At 59.0% G+C, this 20,946-nt stretch overlaps 1 protein-coding gene across 9 annotated transcripts in view; it reads left to right on the forward strand.

The window, feature by feature from the left end:
- The window catches only part of LINGO1 (leucine rich repeat and Ig domain containing 1), a 189,437-nt gene extending 171,417 nt beyond the window's left edge, over window positions 1–18,020 (forward strand). For 5 of the 9 annotated variants that reach the window (XM_032417926.1, XM_032417930.1, XM_032417931.1 and 2 more), the window contains one exon: window positions 15,125–18,020. In XM_032417926.1, coding sequence (XP_032273817.1) covers window positions 15,125–16,981 — 1,857 coding nt within the window. In that variant the 3' untranslated portion in view covers window positions 16,982–18,020. Of the gene's footprint in view, window positions 1–645; window positions 893–11,844; window positions 12,069–13,017; window positions 13,099–15,124 lie in introns of those variants that run through there. The other 4 variants (XM_032417925.1, XM_032417929.1, XM_032417927.1 and 1 more) reach the window with 4 other exon arrangements.
- Window positions 18,021–20,946: the final 2,926 nt, after the last annotated feature.

Consider the following 20,946-nt stretch of genomic DNA (forward strand, 5'->3'; position numbering starts at 1 on the left):
CGGCCGGTGCGGGGCTGGCGCTCCGGGGAGCCGGCTCAGGCGCTAGCCTGGCGCGCCCCTCGCCAGCGTCCCCTCTGACAGTTTCGCTGCCCCATCGGTGCAGGGCAGTGGTTGGGGCGCTCCTCGCTCTCCGCCCCCTCCGCTGAAAGAAGACGAGCCCCCCGCCCCACCTCCCCCCTCCTTGGTTTTGCGGCCGCGCCTTCTCCTCCCCCGCCCGGCTCCCGCCGCTCCTCGCTCCCTCCCTCCCTCCCTCCCTCGGTCCCTCCTCCCTCCCCGGCTCGCTCCTCGCGCTCCCTCCCCGCGCCGCGGCAGAGCGCGGAGCCCGGGCGGGAGCCGGTGCGGGAGCCGGAGCGGGCGACCGGCGACAGCGCAGGCGGCAGCGGCGGCGGGTCCCGGCCCCGGCCCCGGAGCGCGCGGAGTCCCCACCCGCGCCGCTCCGGCCCCTCTCCCGCCGCGGGGCTCCGAGCAGCATGCGGGGCCGCTGCCTGCCGGCCTCAGCCCTGGCCCCGGCCCCGCTGCGGAGCGCGCCCGGCCTCGACCCCGGCCCCAGCGGCAGAGGCGGCGGCGGCGGCTCCAGGTCGGCTCGGGGCGCAGAACCAGGTTCGCCGAGTCCGCGTCGCGCGTCCTGAGCGCGCCCGCCCCTCCGCCCGCCGGGGCCGCGGCCTCCCGCCTCCCCACTCCCGCGCCCTTGCCCCGGCCCCGGCTCGGCTCCCACCCGGGTGGGGCAGACAGACGGACAGACAGCCCCGCGAGGGCGCGCGGACTGCCGGGCGGAGGTGTCGAACGAGGAGGAGGAGACGGAGGAGGGGGCTGGGCAGGGGCTGAAGCCCAGCAGGGGAGACATGCGATTGGTGACCGAGCCGAGCGGACGGACGGTGCGCCCGAGATGCAGGTGAGCCCGGCGGCCGCGGCCCAGCCCCGAGCGGGCAGCCCCGAGCGGCAGCCCCGCACGGGCAGCCCCGCGGCGAGCTCCCGTGGGGGCCGCCGTTGGCCCGGCTGCGCCCTCCTGGGGCTGCGGGGCACCCCAGCGGCACCCAGATTCCCTTCTGGGGTCGCACCCTCCTCAAGCCTCAGAAATGAAGATTCTTCCTTTCCCGTTCCTCCCACCCCACCAAATTCCGTGTTGGCTAGCTGGGACGCCGGAGCTGTGGAGGGCGGACCCGCTAGGGTCCCAGTCCTGCTTGCCCCCCACCCCCCGCCCCATGCCCCCTCCCGTTCTGAGCACTATTCATCCTGGAGGGTAAGCCCCTTGCTCAGCGGGTGGCTGCACCTCTCCACGGATCCCAGATACCCCCAGGCAGCCCTGGCCAGCACTGGGCACTGGCGGCTCACTGGTGGATGCCAGTCTGGGACCAGTTTTCTCCACAGCCTTCAGCCTGGGCACCAGCTCCCTCCCCTGACAAGAGCAACCCCTTTCCTGCTTTGGCCCCTGGAGAGGGAGGAAAGGGGAGTTGGGGGGTGGGGAGAGTGCAGGGGAGGGAGTTGGGGTTGTGGAGGACTCAGGAACCCTTTAGGGGCCTCCCTTTGTCTGTCTTCAGCCCTGGTTTCTCACCTCCTCCTGCCCCACTTTTCATTCTTAGGCAGCCGGTGGGAGGTGGGAACCAGCTGAGAAAAGGGAGGTGAGGAGGGAGCATCCTGTTCTGCCTCCCCACCCTCTTGTGAGGTGGCCGAGCCTCCCCGCCCAGATGTGTCCCTCCAGGTGGCTTCCACTTTGGGGAGGGGTGGGGCCAGGCCCAGTGGGCTGTCCCCTCCCTGTTCCTGACCTGGGTCCCAGCCCAGCCCCATTCAGCCCTGGTTATGCTGGAGGCATCCCCTTTGTTCTCCGAGGTCCTGGGCTCAGGGTGGGGGAGAAGGGGCATGTGGGAGGTGCCCTGGGAGTGCAGGAGGCCCTGAGGTGGGGGGCAGTACCATCTGGGCTAGCCCTTTCCCGGGGCCAGCCCAGCCCACCATCAGTCTTCCTTTGCTTGGCTTAGGCAGCCTGAGGGTGCGCAGCCCAGCCTGGCTGAGGGCTCTGGGCTCAGCCCGGCTGGTCATTATGCCAACAGCTCCAACACTGGTACCTCCCATGCCCAGGGAGCAATGAGCCGGGACACCCAGGAGGCAGAGCGCCTGGGGCTTCCCCACATCCAGCAGGGAGTGTGGGTGAGGGAAGTGAGGGTCACCGGTTCTGAGACCCTTTGTCCTTGCATGGGACCTGGTCTGCTGGGACAGCTTGCCTGCTTTCTCCCCATTGCCTGAGGCAGGAGAGAGAGGATAAAGTGGCAGAGGGGAGAGGCCAAGAATTCCTTGGAACCCAGGTAGGGACTCCTGGCAGCACCTGACGCCCCTACTAGAGGGGGGTTTAGCAAAGGTGAGGGCAGGCCCCCTGTGATGTGCTTGCTGTCTCTGTTCCCTCCCCCACCCCCTGCCAATTTAAGTGTGAGACTGGCCTCGGGTAGGGCTTGGTCAAGGCTGCAGGGCTCCCCAGGGCCTGGAGTTAGAGAAGGTCCTCAATCCAAGGGGCCAAATTTGGGGGGATGGGGGTGTGCTCAAAGCCCAGGAATCTTGGCTTGTGGGCAGAGGGCCCTGTGTGCCTGGAGGGAAGTGGAGAGACTATTCTGCCCCTTGCGGTAGTCCTCTTTGATTCTAGTGGTCAGCTGCTCCATCCCCTGCCTCTGAGCACCCATGTTGCCCTTTACTAGATACTGTTTTCTAAAACTCAGAATTTCAGATAGACACCAGAAAAAAAAAAAAAAAAAACCAAAAAACAAAACAAAAGGACCCAAAACCCTCTTGTGTGTGGGTCTTTGTTCAGCACAAAGCGAGACAGGATCCCCGGTACCAGGAATGGCTCGTCTGGGACTGTCTCCAGGTGCCTACTGGAGCAAATGGCTGGAGGATCACAGCTGGGGCCAAGGGTGCGTTCCTGTGGAGAAGCGAGGCACTACAGTGATTCACGCAGGCTCCCGTGGAGGCACAAGGCAGTGTGTCAGATGGTCCTGTGGGGCTAGTGAAAGGCCAGGGAGGGGAGGCACTTGACGGTGGTGATTTCAAAGTCAGAGCCGTAGCCTGTTAGCCAGGGTCTCTTGGTCCTGCCGTCCTCTGGGTGGCACTCTGTGGACGGATGGTGCCTTCCAGTCCCAGGGTCTCCTCCTCCTCTCCCCAGTGATTACCCATTGATGGATCTCTGTTCTCTTCCCACCAGTTCCTCTACTTATCCCCCTATCACCTATCTTGGTCCAGCATCCCTACCCAGAGGCCCTCCCCTCTTCTCCTCGCCTCTACTCAGGGAAGCCTCCCCGACTGCTCCAAGTTACAGATCCTCCTCCTCCAGGCGCCCACAGTGAAGACCCGCACTGGTTTGTACCTAATATTGTACCAGCCAATTAATTCATGTGTGTATTCTACACATCGTGGCTGAGCTGTCTGTTTAGCCCTGGACTAGGCCCTCTTCGGGCTTCCATGTATTGCCTTGAACGTTCAACCCTGGGCAATCATGTACCCACCCGCTGGGCTCCCCTGCTTGGCCCCCAGGATAGGGAAGACACTGGGTGGCACTGGGGAGCAGCTATTGGCTGGTGGCAAGGACCACCTGGAGGGGACACAGTGTCCTCTGCCTGTATGGATGGACAGAGCTAAGTGACGTCAAGGGTGCCCAGGCAGTGTCCTTAGTAGCACGCCCAGGCACTCAGTGAAGGATGGGATTTGTCTGGGGGAGGTTGAAGTAGTCCTCCAGAAAGAGAGAGAGACTGAGTGGGTCCTGAGGTGGTAGCAGACTTTGCAGAGACACAGAAAACAGGGGATTCCAGAATTGGAAGGGTTCTTAGTAGAAAGAGTGTGGTAACGCAAGTTCATTTCCAAATGGATTTGAGGCATTCTTGATAGTGACGTTTGTTTATGCATTGTATAAATGAATGAACATCCTTGGGTGCTGTGGGCCCAGGAGAGCCATGCTGACAACAACCTCCTCCTCGTGTGTACTTGGTTCCTTTGATGTCACTTTGTAGTGAACTTGTTGAGTGTGGACCCTGGAGCCAGATGCCTGGGTTCAGACCTCAGCTCCACCTCTGCCTAGTTCCTTAATCTCGGGGCCTCAGTCTTATCCATAAAGTGAGGATAGCAAGGGTATTTACCTCTAGGGCCAGCAGGAGGATTAAGTATGCTAATATATGCAAAGCATTTAGAACCGTGCCTAGTACACAGTAAGCTCTCAAGAAATGCTAGCTACTCATAATTTATATCAGTGATGTGTTCTTAGTCTTTTCCCTGTAGCTGGTACAGAGATTTGATTTTATAGCTGAGAAAAGGGAGAGAGCCAGAGAGGTGGAATGACTTGCCCAAAGTCCCCAGCTCATAAGCGTGGTCTAGAATGCCTTCCTCCTGAGCCCTGGGGCTCAGGGCTCACTCATCTGGGCATGGCCTGGTAATTGATTAATGTTTTTAGCATTAGTGATAATAATAGTATTACAAATATGACAATACTACTCCCCAACCTGAACACTAGTGCTCTAACAATGGTGTACATCTTCCATGAGCTTCCCCTCACTTTATTCCTTGGCCTCTTTCTCTGAGACAGCCACTATCCTAATTATCTAGTTAGCATTCCCTTGCTTTTTTAAAATCATGTATTTTAATATAGGGGAATTGTTCAGTTTGGGCTGTTTTTGAACTTTGTAAAAAGCACCTGAAACCGGATGCAGCCCTCTAGAATTTGCTTTTTTTCCCCCTTCAACATCATATTCGTAAGCTTCATCTATATTGTTGTAAATAATGGTAGACATAGTTTATTCATTTTCACTGGTGCATAACGTTCTGCCATTTGAACCTACCACCATGTATTTATCATTCTTCTATGTGGCTTGTTCCCCTTTTGGTTCTTACAAACAATGCTGCTGTGAACCTTCTTGTCCTGTCTCCTGAGGCAACGTGCAGAGTGTCTCTGGGGCACACAGCTAGGAGCGGAATTGCTGGGCTATAGGGCATGTTCATATTCAGCTTTCCTAGAAAATGTGCCAAAGTGTTTTCCAAATTGGTTGGGCCATTTATGCTTCCTGCAGCAGGAGATGAGTGTCTCCATAGCTCCCACCCTCACCAGTGCTCGGTGGGGTCAGCCGTCTTGGTTTTCACTGACTGATTGAGTGTAAAATGGTGTTACCTTATGGTCTTGATTTGCATTTCCAGAATTCAGGGTTTCTGGTGTAGGAAATGGGGGTTGAGATGGGCAGGAGCCAGTGTGTAACAGATGCTTAGGAAGCAATTGTCCCTTTTGTCCCTCCGCATTCCCCAGTTAGTGGGGGTGCTGTTTCTATAAGCCTTGAGCTCAGGGATGGGCAAGGGCACTCAGGAGGACTCCGCAGGGAAGGGGGGATGAAGGAGGAGCAAAGAGAGCTTACGTCCTGCACGGTTAGAGCCCAAGGAACCCCAGTGGTTCTGTGTTCAACCCCAGGATGGGCAGGGGTGGTCCTGGCTTGGGAGAGGGAGAGAGCTTGTGTTTCATTATCTTAATAATGTGCAGCCCCCTGAAAACCCTGTCTCCACACCCTGGGGTCCGGCCTGGGGCTTGGCATTGGTGAGTACTTAATAAGAGTTTGGTGAGCTGAGGACTGAATACTGGATGAAAAAATGTATATTTGTTCTTCCTTCATTCCCACCTCCTTGGGGAGTCCTCCCTGATTGCTCTTGCCCATTGAGTGAGTGAGGGGGGGGTGGCTGAGCAAGGTGGCTCCTGGGCCTTAGCAAGGTCCCCTCAGGTGGCCCTCGAGCCCCCTGCGTCCCCGCAGAGACTGAGAAGCTCGGTGCTGGTAAGGTAATTTGGAGCTGCTCCCTCCGCCAGCCTGGTGCACCAACGATTGATTCCAGGCCGCTTTCCCCGCCCGGACCTGGGCCCCTGGAGCTGGTTAGAGATGAGCGACAGGGCTGGCGGAATAATTATGCCTATTTTATGTGACACCCAAATTGATTGCCGCCAGGGTGACATTACCAGGGCATTGTTCCTTGTCTCCAACCTCTTATTACATGTTATTAGGGTGTGTGATGTGTGTGTGTTTTTCTATTTTTTCCCCTTTCAGGGAATTAATCTCTCTCTGCCACCTCCTCTGCTTCCCTCTACAGAGAACCTGCTCGTGTCTCTGAGAGGGTGTGAGGGCCTGGCCAGCGTGCTTCCTCTGCCTGGCCCAGGCCCCGTAGGGCTATAGATGCAGTTGGGGAGGAGGGGGGTGGCCATCTCAAGTCCCTTTACGTAGATGTGAGTTGGGGGTGTCCCAGAGCTAAGAGGGGCTGCTGAGGTGTATGTCCTAGCAGAGGGGTTTCCCACCAGTGTCCCTGCTTGCATACGTCTCCTGGCAGGCTACTCACCCACTAATACTAGGGCAGATCTTCCATCCTGAGCCATCCGGTCTTCCATTTGATTTCTCACACTGAGCTGAATGGGCCTCCCGTGGGTTTTGACTCCACCCTCTTGGCCTGCATCGGGCTCTTTGCACTCTCCTCCTTGGGACACCCCTTAGAGATTTGCAGAGATGTCCCCCCCAAGCCCGGGCTTCTCGTGGACATGCAGCCGGGCAACGACATCGCTTGTGGCTGAGCAGAACTTGGCACCGGCCCGTGTCTAACCAGACGGGCTCACCACCTCTGGATTCTGCTCTCGGTGCACAGGTTGCAAAAATGGGTTTTGGCAAGGGGTTGGCCAAGATTCACTTGAGCAGAGAGGGCTTTGAATAGTCAGTGGTGGTAGAAGGGCGTTTTTATTTATGGTTTGCCTGTCCATGTTCTAAAAAACTCACTGGACCTCGGTTTGGGACATATTGGGGTTGTTTTTAAATCTTTTCCCCCTTTTGAGGCAGAAATAACTCAAACCTTCACTTGCCCCTGATCTAGCCCCACCACGGTATCCTGGCAGTACACTGAAGAGAGAAGGGGGCTGTAGTCGGGAGGCCGGGGTTCTTCCGAGGCCCTAGCCCTGAGATGCCGTGGGACCTAGGACAAGTCCCTGATGCTCTCCGGCCTCACTTCCCTCACCTGTGTGGGGGTCTCTAGGGTTACCGTGCCTCTGGAGTCAGACAAGCTCAGGGACCGGGAGGGAAGTGATCTAATGGCTTAGAGCCTCAGTTTCCTCATCCATGAAGTGCGGTATGTGGTGAGGGTTGGTGGGGTCATTCTGCAAAGCACTCTGGGTGTGTTCGATCTAAACATCTCTTTTCTTCCTTCTCTTTGAACTCTCTGCCCCCAGCCCCGAGAGGGCACCGTAAAGTCTGCCCTCCCCTTCGAGGAGTTTCAAGCCCTGAGACATGAAGCCGCTTGCCCACAGCCCTACAGCTCAGCAGGCCCTTGAACCCGACTCAGAGAAAGGCAGTGTAGTGTGCAGGAGTGGTCAGACAGCCTTGGGTTCAGCCACCTCAGGCCCCGTCCCAGCTCTGCCATTTATTGCTGTAGGATTCGTGGCAGGCTGCACCACCTCTCTGTGCTTCAGTTATTTCATCTGTAAAACGGGGATCATAATACCAACCTAATAAGATTGTTGTGAAGAGGAAACAAACTCATGTTTGTGTTCATAGCCTGCTCGCCGTGTGACCTTGAACAAGTTACAGAACCTCTTTGTGACCTTGAGCAAGTTACAGAACTTGGGTGTGCTTCTGTTTTTTCCATCTGCAAAATGGGGATAATGACACAGCCTACCTCAACAGGTTGTGGTGGGAGAGATGAATTTTTGTATGTAAAGTGCTTAGAATCATGCCTGGCACACGAAAAGCCCTCATCACCATCATATTGATCAGGTCTCTGGCCTTCCAGTGCCCTGCTGGTTGCACCCTTGCCTGCTCCCTGCCCTGGTCCTCTGAGGCTGTGAGCTCCTCCTCTTCCAACCTGGAGGCTGATGGCCCTCCCAGGTGGGGATTGGCTGGTTTCCAGGCCTCCAAAGCCTGAGATGGGCCCACCTGAGCTGTTCGCAAGGTAGAGGAGCCCTGAGGACTGGGGCGGTCAGGAAGGGATGAGGGGATCTGCCAGGCACCTCCCAAGATGGCCTGGGTGGCGGATGGGGCCAGAGACCTTCAGCGGTACCTTCTTGCCCCTGTGAGCCTAGGTTGGTGTTTTAGAGCCAGAGAGACGTGGGAAGGGAGAGGTAGTGGTATGGACGTGGGTTTTCCTTGAGCCTCCTCAGGTCACCACATGGGTGCTTGCCTACCCCTCCTCAATTCTGGGACAGCTCCAATCCAAGGAGGGGTGCTCTTCACTCAGGTGGGCTCAGCACAGACAATATGGAAGTTTCCTAGAACCAGTGGCTCCCTCCCACCCTCCCCAGGACAGCTCCTAGCTTCACAGCTGGACTCTTCCCTCAGAACAAGCCTGTGAAGGGGCAGCCAGGGCCAGAGTGGTCCAGGACTCACCCAAGGTCACACAGCAGGGCAGGTGTGCAGTGAGCCCTGACTGGAGCTCCAGTGTGGGACCTGTGGGCCCAGTGCCCTTTGCTTCCTGAGAAGTGGCCTCCTCTAGGCCTTGCCCTCCCCCTGCTCTTCTCCACCAAGCCAGCCACTCCTGGAGGGCAGAGCCTGTATATAGAAGCCTTTAAACACTAAGAGGCTTGGACAGTTAAAATTCATAATTTATCCTGAAAATAGCCTGGAGCTGTGGGCTGGCTGGAAGGCTGGCGGCTCGAGAGCATCCCTGCTCCCGTGGGGTGGGCTGTGGGGTGGGCAGGGGCATCGGCCCTCTGGTGCGTGGGGTGGGTGCCTGCCCAGGGGCCACACACGGGCAGCCGCCCTAGCGAACGGGCAGGCAGGCCCACTGTGCCCAGTCAGCAGCCTCCAACCTGGCGCGGCTGACAGGCCGGGTGAGCGCCTTGCGGAGACGCTTGAGTTTCCACGCACACCTAAGAGATGGCGCTGGAGGCACTGGGCCAGGGAGGCTGTGGAGTGGTGGGAGGAGGGCGGCAGGCCCACACACCCGCATGGGCCACCCTCCCCTACACACACACACACACACACACACACACACACACGCGCCCCGGGGGGCCCAGCAACTCTGCCAGAAAGAACAAGAGGAAAATAAAAAATTATACACGACAAAGGACATGACCTCAATTTTCTTCCACGTTGATTTTTTTTCCTCCTTGTGAGGGGCAGCTGAAGGAGGAGGAGAAGGGAGAGGATAGGCCAAGGTGGGCACAGCAGCCCAGGAGGAGACAGACGGAGGCTGCCGTGCTGCTCGCCCACTGGCCACACAGGCTGGCTCTCTCCTGCGGGAGCCCAGCCCTGGCACCAGACCCCTCCTCTCAGGGTTCCCTGTGGTCCTCCCACACGCCCTGTGCCAGGAGGCAGCCCCCGCCCAATTAGGCTGGCCAGGGACTGAGTTTCCCCCATTAGCAGCTCACACCTTCAACCATTATCAGCCGTTCACACCTCAGCAGGGATTAGCCCTAGAAAGCCAGAATGGAGTGGCTTTAGAAGGAGCCCAGACCGGTCAGGATTTGGGGGAGGAGAAAAGCAATTAGGAGTCCCTGGATGCTCTCCACCCCCGCACACCTTGGTTTGCACCAAAAATGCCCCCCCTTCCCTTCTTGGCCTGTGGAGACTGAGCTCAGGGGACGCCTCCTCCTCCTCCAGGAAGCTCTCGGAAGAGCCTAGACTAGGAGAGGCTGTTCTCAGGAGCTGCCCCAGCTGTTGTTTGACTGGCTTTCACTGCGCCTTTGAGGATGGACGAGGTTCTATCAGCCCTGGCCCTGCCCTGGGGGCTCTCAATCTGGGAGACACAGAGGGGAGGCCCAGAAACTCAGACGGGGGAGAGGCAAGGGAGAGAGGCAAACACAGCAGATCACACACAGACCCTACAGAGATCCAGAGGGGGCCCCCAGGGGGGTGATCCCTTCTTAAGCTGGAGTCTGCAAGCCGAGCGGGAGGTCTCTGGGCACGTGGTGGGCAGCGAAGCAGTGCTGCGGAAGAAAGTCCCTGACCTGGGGTGACTGTTGAGGGCTTCCTAGGCAGACCTCCCTCCACCCCCACGTCCACCCCCCACCCCCACTGACACACTTCATCATTTCAGGACAGGGATCCAGTGGCTCCATGCTCTGGAGCTGAAGGCGAAGAAGGGACCTCAGGCAGGCAGCCGGGCACTTGGGGACAGGGCAAGTCAGGAGGAATCTGCCTGTTCCTTGGTCACTCTGCAGGAGTGCCTTCCCCTTTCTGAGTGATCAGCCCTCCGGCATGGGGTGGAATTGAGGACAGGATGTGGTAACAGGCCCGGGGCCTGGGCCAGGCATCATGAGCCCAGGAGCTCCGGGACTGGTAGCTGAGTCTGCAGGCCAAGCTCCATCTCCCCCCAACCCAGGCTGCCCCTACCCACCCGCTGCCCCGGGTACCCATCTTTCTCCTCCGTTTTTTCTTCCTCTCTCTTCTCTTCCCTTTCTTTCCCGTGTGGCCCATTGTGTGTCTTCTCTATTTCTGTCACCTTTCCCTCTCCTGCTCTTCTGCTCATTTCTGGGGGGCAGAGCTGGATAGGGCTGTAGGCAGATGTTCTGACACCCTCAGCCCCCTTCCCAGGTCAGCCATCCGTCCTCCCTCCTGCTGCAGACCCCGTCATAGATGCGGAGCCTGTGACGGTGCACACCCGCCTCATGTCCACGTGGGCAGACAGCCCGCTGCAGGTGCTCAGGTCCCACAGCCGGGCTGCCCCCCAGAGGCCCTGGCCCCTAGCCATGGCGGCGGGCGCTTCCCTGCCGGGGACCTCATGCCCGTGTGTGCTGGGGAGCCCTGCGCTCCCTGCGGAATGCTGAGTGGGAACACCATGAAATATTGATACTATAAACCTAAAATAACTAAACCTTTCATTCTGTGCTGCAGCCGACCCCAAATTAGGTGAGATTCTAGCAGAGACCGTGGCAACAGGCGCTGGAGGAAAAATTCAGCATGTTCAACATACACAGTTGAGGAAAGGCTTTTGTGGGGCACAGGGTGCCTACTTGCAGGTATCCAAGGACCGGTGCCTGCCTTGGGCCCGGGGCCTCACCCACTGCCCTGACATGCCTGCCCCTCCCTGTGTGTCCAGAAGCATTCCCAGCCTGCAGCTCTTGGGGCAGGCGAGTGGACCAGGAGGAATGGAGCTCTCTTGCCTCCTCATTTTGTGCCTAGGCCTGAGGGCAAATGAATTCCCTTTTGGAAGCCTGAGTTCTCATCTGTAAAATGGCTAAAAAAAATATCTCTTTTGAAATCTACCTTATGAGACGGAGTGACCCCTGTCCTCCCTCCCCAAGTCCACTCCCAGGTGATCCCATGCCCCTCCTGTCCCATCCTGAGCCCCACAGGGGACAGCCCCATGGTGAGACCTTTCAAATAGATCCTTCCAGCCCCAGTGGAACTGCAGTTTGGGGCCTGAGCCCCCGCTCCTCTTCACCCCTAACCAGGTTTGAGAATGTTGACTTTCTAGCTGGAAGAAGTCAGTGTCTGCTGTGGGCTCCCTCAGGGAGCCTGGAATCCACCCCTCACTGCACAGTGGAAGAAGTAGCCCAGAGAGGGCAGGCTGTGCCCGAGGTCACACAGCAGAGTGGCCGGTCTGGGGAGCAACGGAGCCAAGCAGTTATGCCCTGGCATATGAGTGAGAGTGTGGTGGTGGTGCGGCCCTCTGCGTGTGGGTCTGAGGGCTCTGCTCCCCCCATCACTCCGGCACTGGGAGGACTCAGGCTGCTGTGCGCTCTGAACATTGTGCCCCGGGCACGGCTCTCCCTTTGCCTGCCCACCTGCCTGCCTTTGATGTTTATTCCCGTTGTATTTATTGGTCCAGTTTTTAGACTCTTGCCTTGTGGGAAGCCCTTCAGGGGGCAGGGGTCCAAAATAAAACGCTGATTAAAATGCATAAAACACTTCTCCTTTGCCATTGCAGGAGTGACCAGCAGGGTTCACGGTGCCAGAAAGGCAGGAGCGACACAGTGCCCGTCAGCAGCTCTGGTGACCCCCGCAGACACAGCCCTGTCCGCACCCCTCGATGACAGGGACCCCATGGGGGTGTGAGACTGGGAGACTCGGGCCTGTGTGCCAGCTTGGGCAGGCATCTTAGCCTCTCCAGGCCTCAGTTTCCCCCCCTTTCAGGACAGCCACATGTAAAAGGTGAGGGATGAGGCAGTTTGGGGGCCTTGCCCTCCTGAAGCTGTCTTGGTCCTGTGGAGCGTGGCCTGTTGTTCTGCGGGTCTCTCTGCCAGGTCAGGGGGTCGGGGGTGGAGGGTGGAGGGCAGCCATGCAAGGCCATGCCAGTCAGCTTTTCCATCAATGGATTTGAATTCCCCAGGTCCCTCACTGCTCACTCAGAGGGCCCTCAACCCCTGCAAAAGCTCTTGCGTACACTTTGTCTGTCCAAGAACATCACCGGGGGCTGTTCTGTGAGACAGAGGCACCCGTGACTGACCCAGCATTAAACATACAGGCACAGCGCCAAGTGCTGAGGCTTTGCAGCATATTTCCCTCTTTGTTCAGGTTGCCAGGAAGCTCACCCCTTTCGTCATTATGCAGGACTCGGTGGTATTCTTCCCTCGTTGGCTTGCTTTATCTTTTTATCGTCTTGTGGCATAATATTTTCTGTCAATTGGCTCAAGTGATTTTTAGAATGAGGTGTGTGCCGTACAACGGTTGCATAATGTCACTACTACTAAGTCTAAGATGCTTCGAAGTTATGGGAAAAAGATGATTTCTGACTGCGTAGGTTACGGACGGCTTCCTGGAGGAGGTGGCCTTTGAGAAAGGAGGTCACAAAGGCCGCTGGGGCAGGAGGCTGAGAGCGGTCTCCAAAAGGATGGTTTAGAGCCAGGACAAGGTGGGGACACCTGGGTGGCTTCATGGGGCAGACTGGTGGGAGATGAGAACATGGGTCGGGGGGAGGCAAGGTGGTGGTGGTGGCTTTGAATGCCTTATTCTGGTGTGTGTGAGGGGTTTCTGAACATCTCAGGTGACCTGTGCCCTGGCTGTCCCCCCTCTCGGTCCTCAGCCCCCTCTCCAGCAGCCCCCACCTCGCCCACCAGCCCAGCCCTGAGCTGGGCGCTCAAAGTCCCATTTACCTCCCCAGGTCCCCAGCCTCACTCCCGCGCCAGCCCCAGCTGCCGGCCCAATTACGTATCGATCGCCTGTCAGGATGTTTGCTTTTCTGGTGGGTCACTGGAGCATGTGTGGCTGTGGGAAATGGCCTGGTGGGGGTGGGGTGGGGGAGGCCGAACCACAGAGTCTAGAGAGAGGATGAGAGGGGCTGAGGGGACGGGGGTGGACAAAGCCGCTGGGGATAGCGAAACCTTGCAGATTCCATAACATGTCAGTGACACCCAGAGCCCCCTCTGGTTAATCAGTCACTTAGTCCATCAACGACCAGGGAGCACCTGTCAGGCCTGGGAGGCCACTGGAGCACCGGAAGGTGTGTGGCATGTCCCGCAGAGCAGAACTCTGCTCCCAGATCCACCCCCTCTGCGGGCTGGAGCCACAAGCTCTTTGAGCCCCCGTTGCCTGAAGGGGCGAAGGGTGGGTGACAAGACCTGCAGGCTTGAAAGCAGAGGCTCTGTGCAGGTGTAGGGGTGGTGCTGGGAGAGTTGAGGTAGGGATGTGGGACCCCCCCAGCCTGGGCTTCCCCTTCCTGCAGTGAGCCCCCCTGGGCGCCATGCGTGTGAGGCGTGTGAACAGGCAGCAGTCGGGCTCTGGTTCAGCCCCTGGGGCCATCTGGCCCACCCTCTGGAGTTTGGAGAAGTCCTCCTAGCCCCCTACTTACCCTGCTGGGCCAGTTTCCCAGGCGGTGGCACAGAGGAGGGACGGAGGAGATGGGGAGGCAGTCTGGGCACAAGTAGGAACAAGTCGCCTCGCAACACGGCTGGGAGAGGGTCATGGGGGGCTAGCTCCCGCACACCCCTTGCTTACTCCTCTTGCAGCCTGCACTCAAGCTGGGCCCCCCTCCTGGTGCCGTTACCCCTGTGAAAGCCACCCAAGCCCTGCATGTTCCTCAGGGCCCAGCTGTGATGAGCCTCGTGTCCTCAGTGCTGCAGCGGGGACTGGCCTCCAGCTAGCGGCCCGGCCCGTGGCTACCCACCTCAGACCAGCAGCTGCACAGAACCCTGGCTCTAGGAGGGGCGTGATCGGAACCCCGAGACACAGACAGATGAAGTCTGGTGGCCCTTCATCTCCCCGCATCTCCCCCTGGGGGTCAGAAATATCTTCTTGGAGCAGTAGACATTAAATCAAGCCATGGAGATGGGGTTCAACAGGCAGGGGAAGGGGCATTCCAGGAAGAAAGAACTGCAAGGGCCAAGGTCAGGAACATTCGTTCACTGGGCCCTGAGCCCTGAGCTCGGGAGGCCGGGGGGTCACAGTGGACCCGGAGGAAGGGGAGAGTCGGAGAGACTCCACGGCGAGGGGGCGGGCATCAGGGCAGAGTCCCAGCTTTCTGGCTGGGGAGCCCGCCACTGATCAGGAAAGCCCACTGGGGAGCAGATTCATGAACACGGACAGGTGCCACCGGGTTTGCTGATATCCCAGGGCTCTTGGGCTAGGGTTCAACTGCAGTGGTGGTGAGGAGGGGGCCATGGTGTCTGTGCCTGGGGAAGCTCAGGCTGAGAGGGTGGCCCCCAGCAGCCTCAGGAGCCCTGGCCTGGCAGGCTGGGGACCAGACATACTCCTCCGCAGGCTGTTCCCGGAGGCTTCAGCCTCTGAGCCCCTTTGATTCCCTCTGTGAGCCCTGAGGGCAACTCAGCAGGTCTGGCTTTATCCCTGATGAGCACCAGGGGAAGCTGAGGCTCAGGGTGTGCGGTGGGGTATGGGGTGCTTGCCTGGATCACATTGCCTATGAAACATTAAATGTAAAGGAGGTGGACGCCACCTGGGGTGCCAATGCCAGGCTCCTCTTCAGTGCACCCCACCCCCCATCCCAGGGATGCTGGGGAATTCCTTTGGGAGGGCTCTGGGCAGGGTCAGGAGCACGGAGGAAGCAGCGTGGGGTGGCAGGAGACTCTCTGGCCTGGGCATCTGGACCTCACTCGGGGGTCCTGGGTGGGTGTCCTGTGCCACTCTGGGCCCCCCGCCCCCCGCTCTCTGTCTGTGTCACGGACCCCCTGACAGGGCAGGAGGGCCCAGGGTGGGGCCGGCCAAACACTGTCCCCTAACCGCCGCCTCTGTCCTGTGCTTGCTCCTGGCTGCAGGTGAGCGAGAGGATGCTGGCGGGGGGCGCGAGGAGCATGCCCAGCCCCCTCCTGGCCTGCTGGCAGCCCATCCTCCTGCTGGTGCTGGGCTCGGTGCTGTCAGGCTCGGCCTCCGGCTGCCCGCCCCGCTGCGAGTGCTCGGCCCAGGAGCGGGCCGTGCTCTGTCACCGCAAGCGCTTCGTGGCGGTCCCTGAGGGCATCCCCACCGAGACCCGCCTGCTGGACCTGGGCAAGAACCGCATCAAGACGCTCAACCAGGACGAGTTCGCCAGCTTCCCGCACCTGGAAGAGCTGGAGCTCAACGAGAACATCGTGAGCGCCGTGGAGCCCGGCGCCTTCAACAACCTCTTCAGCCTGCGGACGCTGGGGCTGCGCAGCAACCGGCTGAAGCTCATCCCCCTGGGCGTCTTCACGGGCCTCAGTAACCTGACCAAGCTGGACATCAGCGAGAACAAGATCGTCATCCTGCTGGACTACATGTTCCAGGACCTGTACAACCTCAAGTCGCTGGAGGTTGGCGACAATGACCTCGTCTACATCTCTCACCGGGCCTTCAGCGGCCTCAACAGCCTGGAGCAGCTGACGCTGGAGAAATGCAACCTGACCTCCATCCCCACCGAGGCGCTGTCCCACCTGCACAGCCTCATCGTCCTGAGGCTGCGGCACCTCAACATCAACGCCATTCGGGACTACTCCTTCAAGAGGTTGTACCGGCTCAAGGTCTTGGAGATCTCCCACTGGCCCTATTTGGACACCATGACACCCAACTGCCTCTATGGCCTCAATCTGACCTCCCTGTCCATCACCCACTGCAACCTGACCACCGTGCCCTACCTGGCCGTGCGCCACCTGGTCTATCTCCGCTTCCTCAACCTCTCCTACAATCCCATCGGCACCATCGAGGGCTCCATGTTGCATGAGCTGCTGCGGCTGCAGGAGATCCAGCTGGTGGGTGGGCAGCTGGCCGTGGTGGAGCCCTACGCCTTCCGCGGCCTCAACTACCTGCGCGTGCTCAACGTCTCGGGCAACCAGCTGACCACCCTGGAGGAGTCGGCCTTCCACTCGGTGGGCAACCTGGAGACGCTCATCCTGGACTCCAACCCGCTGGCCTGCGACTGCCGGCTCCTGTGGGTGTTCCGGCGCCGCTGGCGGCTCAACTTCAACCGGCAGCAGCCCACGTGCGCCACGCCCGAGTTCGTCCAGGGCAAGGAGTTCAAGGACTTCCCCGACGTGCTCCTGCCCAACTACTTCACCTGCCGCCGCGCCCGCATCCGGGACCGCAAGGCGCAGCAGGTGTTCGTGGACGAGGGCCACACGGTGCAGTTCGTGTGCCGGGCGGACGGCGACCCGCCGCCCGCCATCCTCTGGCTCTCACCCCGCAAGCACCTGGTTTCGGCCAAGAGCAACGGGCGGCTCACAGTCTTCCCCGACGGCACGCTGGAGGTGCGCTACGCCCAGGTGCAGGACAACGGCACGTACCTGTGCATCGCGGCCAACGCGGGCGGCAACGACTCGATGCCGGCCCACCTGCACGTGCGCAGCTACTCGCCCGACTGGCCCCATCAGCCCAACAAGACCTTCGCTTTCATCTCCAACCAGCCGGGCGAGGGAGAGGCCAACAGCACCCGAGCCACCGTGCCTTTCCCCTTCGACATCAAGACCCTCATCATCGCCACCACCATGGGCTTCATCTCTTTCCTGGGCGTCGTCCTCTTCTGCCTGGTGCTGTTGTTCCTCTGGAGCCGGGGCAAGGGCAACACGAAGCACAACATTGAGATCGAGTACGTGCCCCGCAAGTCGGACGCGGGCATCAGCTCTGCCGACGCGCCCCGCAAGTTCAACATGAAGATGATCTGAGGACGGGGCGGGGGGGAGCAGGGACCCCCGGGGCAGGCCGGGCAGGGGAAGGGGCCTGGCCACTGAGCGCTCGCTCCTCAGTCCTTCCCGCCGCTCCCCTGGCCCTCCACACACACCCCTGTTCCCTGCGGCTCCCCCCTACCCCCCACCCCCTGCCGGCCCTCACCGCCTGCCCTCTGTCTACCAGGACCTCCGCAGGCCAGGCCTGGGGACCCCATCTGCACAGGGCCACACGTTGACAGACTGGAGTCGGAAGCCGACAGACCGACACGCGGCACAGTCAATAATTCAATAAAAAAAAGTTACGAACTTCCTCTGTAACTTGGGTTTCAATAATTATGGATTTTTATGAAAACTTGAAATAATAAAAAGAGAAAAAAAAAAACCTATTTCCTATAGCTAGTCGGAATGCAAACTTTTGACGTCCTGATTGCTCCAGGGCCCTCTTCCAACTCAGTTTCTTGTTTTTCTCTTCTTCCTCCCCCTCCTCCTCCTCCTTCTCTTCCTCCTTTCTCTTCTCTTCCCCTATGGGGAGGGATCACTCAGGAAAACAGGAAAGGAGGCTCCAGCCCCCCCTGCCCGGGCAGCTGACAGGAGCGGGCAGGGCGGCAGGTGTGGGCCAGGCTCCGGGCTGGCCGTCTGCAGGGAGCAGGCGGAGGAGACAGGGCTGCCTGGTGGGGGTGGGGGCTGGTGGCCAAGCCGCCGGGAAGCGGTACTGCCGGGGGTCGGCGGCCCGACTCGGGTGTGGCTGAGACTCTGGACAGGGGCTGGGGTCCTCTTGCAGGACGGCACAGTCAGTGCAGAGGGCCCGGGGCTGGAGGCAGGACCGAGGCCTAACTTCTGGTCCCAGCTCTGCCACTGACTTACTGTGTGGTTTCAGACAGGTCACTGACCCTCTCTGGGCCTCAGTCTCCACATCTGTACAAATGGAAACGTGACCCCCTGCCCTGCCTACCTCACAGGGCTGTTGTGAGGAATTGATGAGATGATGTATGTGAAACACTTTGTAACCTGTAAAGCGCTGTGCACATGTGTGGGTGACTGTTCTCATTATGGTCATTATTATCTCACCGTGGGGGGAGCGTGGGGTCAGGCTTGGGGGCAGATCGGGGAAGGGCCGCTGGCTCCAGGGACTTGCAGAGGCTCTCCTTAGAACAGCAGCCCAGGCTGCCGCCATCTGATGAGCCTAGCCCGGGCTCTGAAGAGTCGTGGGTGTGGGAGCGGGGTCCACTGCACTGGAGGTGACCTGGAGGGTCAGACGCCACCCCGCCCACTCACACCAAACCGGGCCGCTCCAAACTCGGCCTTGGGAAGGGCTGCTCCAGATGACAGAATTGCCAAGGGCCAGTCCGGTCACCCTGTCACCTTCCCTGACTCCGTGGTCCCTGACTCAAGAGGCTGGGGACTAGCTCGGCCAGCATCTCTGTCGGGCAGGGAGGGCGCCCATTGGTGTGGAAAAAGGTTGATGGTCCCTGGGGAGCAGGCTAGACTAGTGATTATAGGCTCTGAGCTCTGAGCTTTGGGCTTGAGGTCCTGTTCTAGCACCGGCTAGCTCTTCAGGATTGTTACTTAACCCCTCTGAGCCTCGGTCTGCTTCTCTGTCACATAAAGATGATCTTACTCCTTTTGGTCATTAGGACGTTAAATGAAGGAGCATAGGTGTATTTGTTGTTTGGTGTGGTACCTGGCACCCAGTAAGCCCTCTACTGGTGCTGGTGGTGATTCCTATCAAGGCCAACTCTGGTGCAGATGCAGAGGCTGAGGACCAGAGAGGGTGGTAGCGTATCCAAAGCCACACAGCTTCTAAGTGACAGGACCAGGGCCTGGGAGTTCCAGACTCCCAGAGCCACAGACTCTTAAGCCTGGCTTGGGACTTCTCAGAGCCAGGCCTGGGGACCCCCACCTAGCAGGAGACCGCTTTGGGGAGCACAGGAGCAGAGAGGGGAGTCCTTGGGCAAGGGGGTGGCTTGTACATAACAAGAGGCCCGTGGTACCACATGAGGCTCCAAGAACCTGATAGGCCTGCTCACCTCCAGAGAGAGACAGGCACACAGCCTGTCCACGGCCCCCGCCCTAGGTACCTTGGTGGGCACTGTTCTCCCTCAGGAGCCAGCCCGTGGATTGTTACTTACCCCTCTGAGACACCTAGGGTTTCACAAGCTTCTGGTAAGAGCAAGCGGTTCAAGGGGCCAGTGTATTCTTGGCTACTTCGAGGGAACCAGACCTCTGAGGAACTTCAAGGACACAAGAAAATTGTGAGGTTGTTTTCAGATAGGGGAGAGAGTCCTTTTGGGGGAATGTGAATGCCCAGGGCAGGAGGCTGGGTTGGCCCAAGCAAAGGCAGCCTGGGTTTTAGAACAGCCCCTTCCTAGGTGTGGGACCTCCATCTATCAAAGATAGTCATGAACTCAAGAGCCCTGCCAGATTGAAGGGGGAATGGCCTGCAGAGTCAGATGGCAGCAAGCACCTGGTCACCACCAGCCCGCCCCCGCCCCTGGTGTACTCCTCACCAATGAGAATTGGGGGCCCGGAGAGGGGAAGTAACACACGCAGAGTCACCCAGCGGAGTGATGGATGGGGCCTGGGCTTTGGGGTCAGGCAGACCTCGGGTCCAGTTCCATCTCAGGTGTGACAGTTGTTTGCTGCTGTACAATTTTCACCACCACGGCATCCTTACGGACAGGCAGGGAAGTGGCAGGTGTACTCAGGAACGGGGAAAGAAAGGGACCTGACGGGGGACGGTGGGAAACAGGGAGCTGGAACTTCAAATGAGACTGGGGTAGAAGCCAAGCCTGGCGATGTCCTCTGATTTGCCACGGAAGGCCTCGGGGCTGTGTGGGAGGATGGGAGCAGACGCAGGCCATCACTGCAGTTTGCCCAGGACAGAAAGAGTGGCCATGCTCTGGGGCCCTGGAGGACAAGGCCTCCCCCTGCGTGTGTTTGCGGGGATGGAGGTGACAGGGAGCCAGGGAGAAGGGGTCAGAGGAGCAGTGTAGACCCTGGCCAGTATTAGGAGTCCTGGGGGACCTTGAGCCTTTTAGGGCCTGAAGTCAAGGTTCATGAGGTATAAGGAGGGGGCGCAGCACAGACCATCTGGAATTAAGTGATTTATTGGGGACCTCACAGAACCTGGTTCCGTGGTCTATCACCTTTCCTGCTTCTCTCCCCAATATTATGTCCTCTGATAACACAGGGTTAAAAGTCACCCCAGCTCCCATTCCAAAACCCCAACTCTAGCCTCTTTCAGAGTCCGGCTTGCTAGGGTCTCTGATCTCTTCATTCATAGTCTCCTGAGAAGAATCTGATTGGCCGCCTGCCAACCAATGGATTGGCTGCCCTAAGTCAGATGCTCATCCCTTTATCCAATTAGCTGAGGCCAAGGAACTCAACCGGCTCTAAGCCAAGTTTGGGTGAAGATGATGCGGAAAGAGCTAAGGGACCCTATCAGTTATTTATTGCTACATGACAACCACCCCAAAACTTAGTGGTTCAAAATAACAAGCATTTATTTGCTCCAACGCGCAACCTGGGCAGGGCTTGGTAAAGGCAGCTCGGCGCTGCTGTGCGTGGTGTTGATTAGGGAGATTAGGGGAAAGGACTGGTAGACTGGTAGACCAGACAAGCTTCTGGTAAGAGCAAGCGGTTCTTGCTGTGGCCGGAAGATCCACAGTGGCTTCTGGCCAGGGCTGTCTCAGCGGGGGAGGCCGGAAGGGCTGGAGGCCAGCCTGCTCCTCCATTTCCCTGTGGTCTCTCCAGCAGGCTAGCTGGACTTTTTCATGGTGGCTCGGCACTCTAAGACGGCAAAACGGAAACTGCCAGGTCTCTCGAAGCCTAGGCCAGGAATCAAGGCAAGTCACAGGCCCGCCTGGCTTCGAGGGGAGGGAGGACAGCCTCCAGCTCTTGGTGGGAGGAGCAGTGAAGTTACAGGACACAAGGGCATGCAGGACGCGAGGGTTAGTGCAGCC

This window comes from Phoca vitulina, unplaced genomic scaffold, assembly GCF_004348235.1.
Source record: "Phoca vitulina isolate PV1807 unplaced genomic scaffold, GSC_HSeal_1.0 scaffold20, whole genome shotgun sequence".
Classification (NCBI taxonomy): Eukaryota; Metazoa; Chordata; class Mammalia; order Carnivora; family Phocidae; genus Phoca; species Phoca vitulina.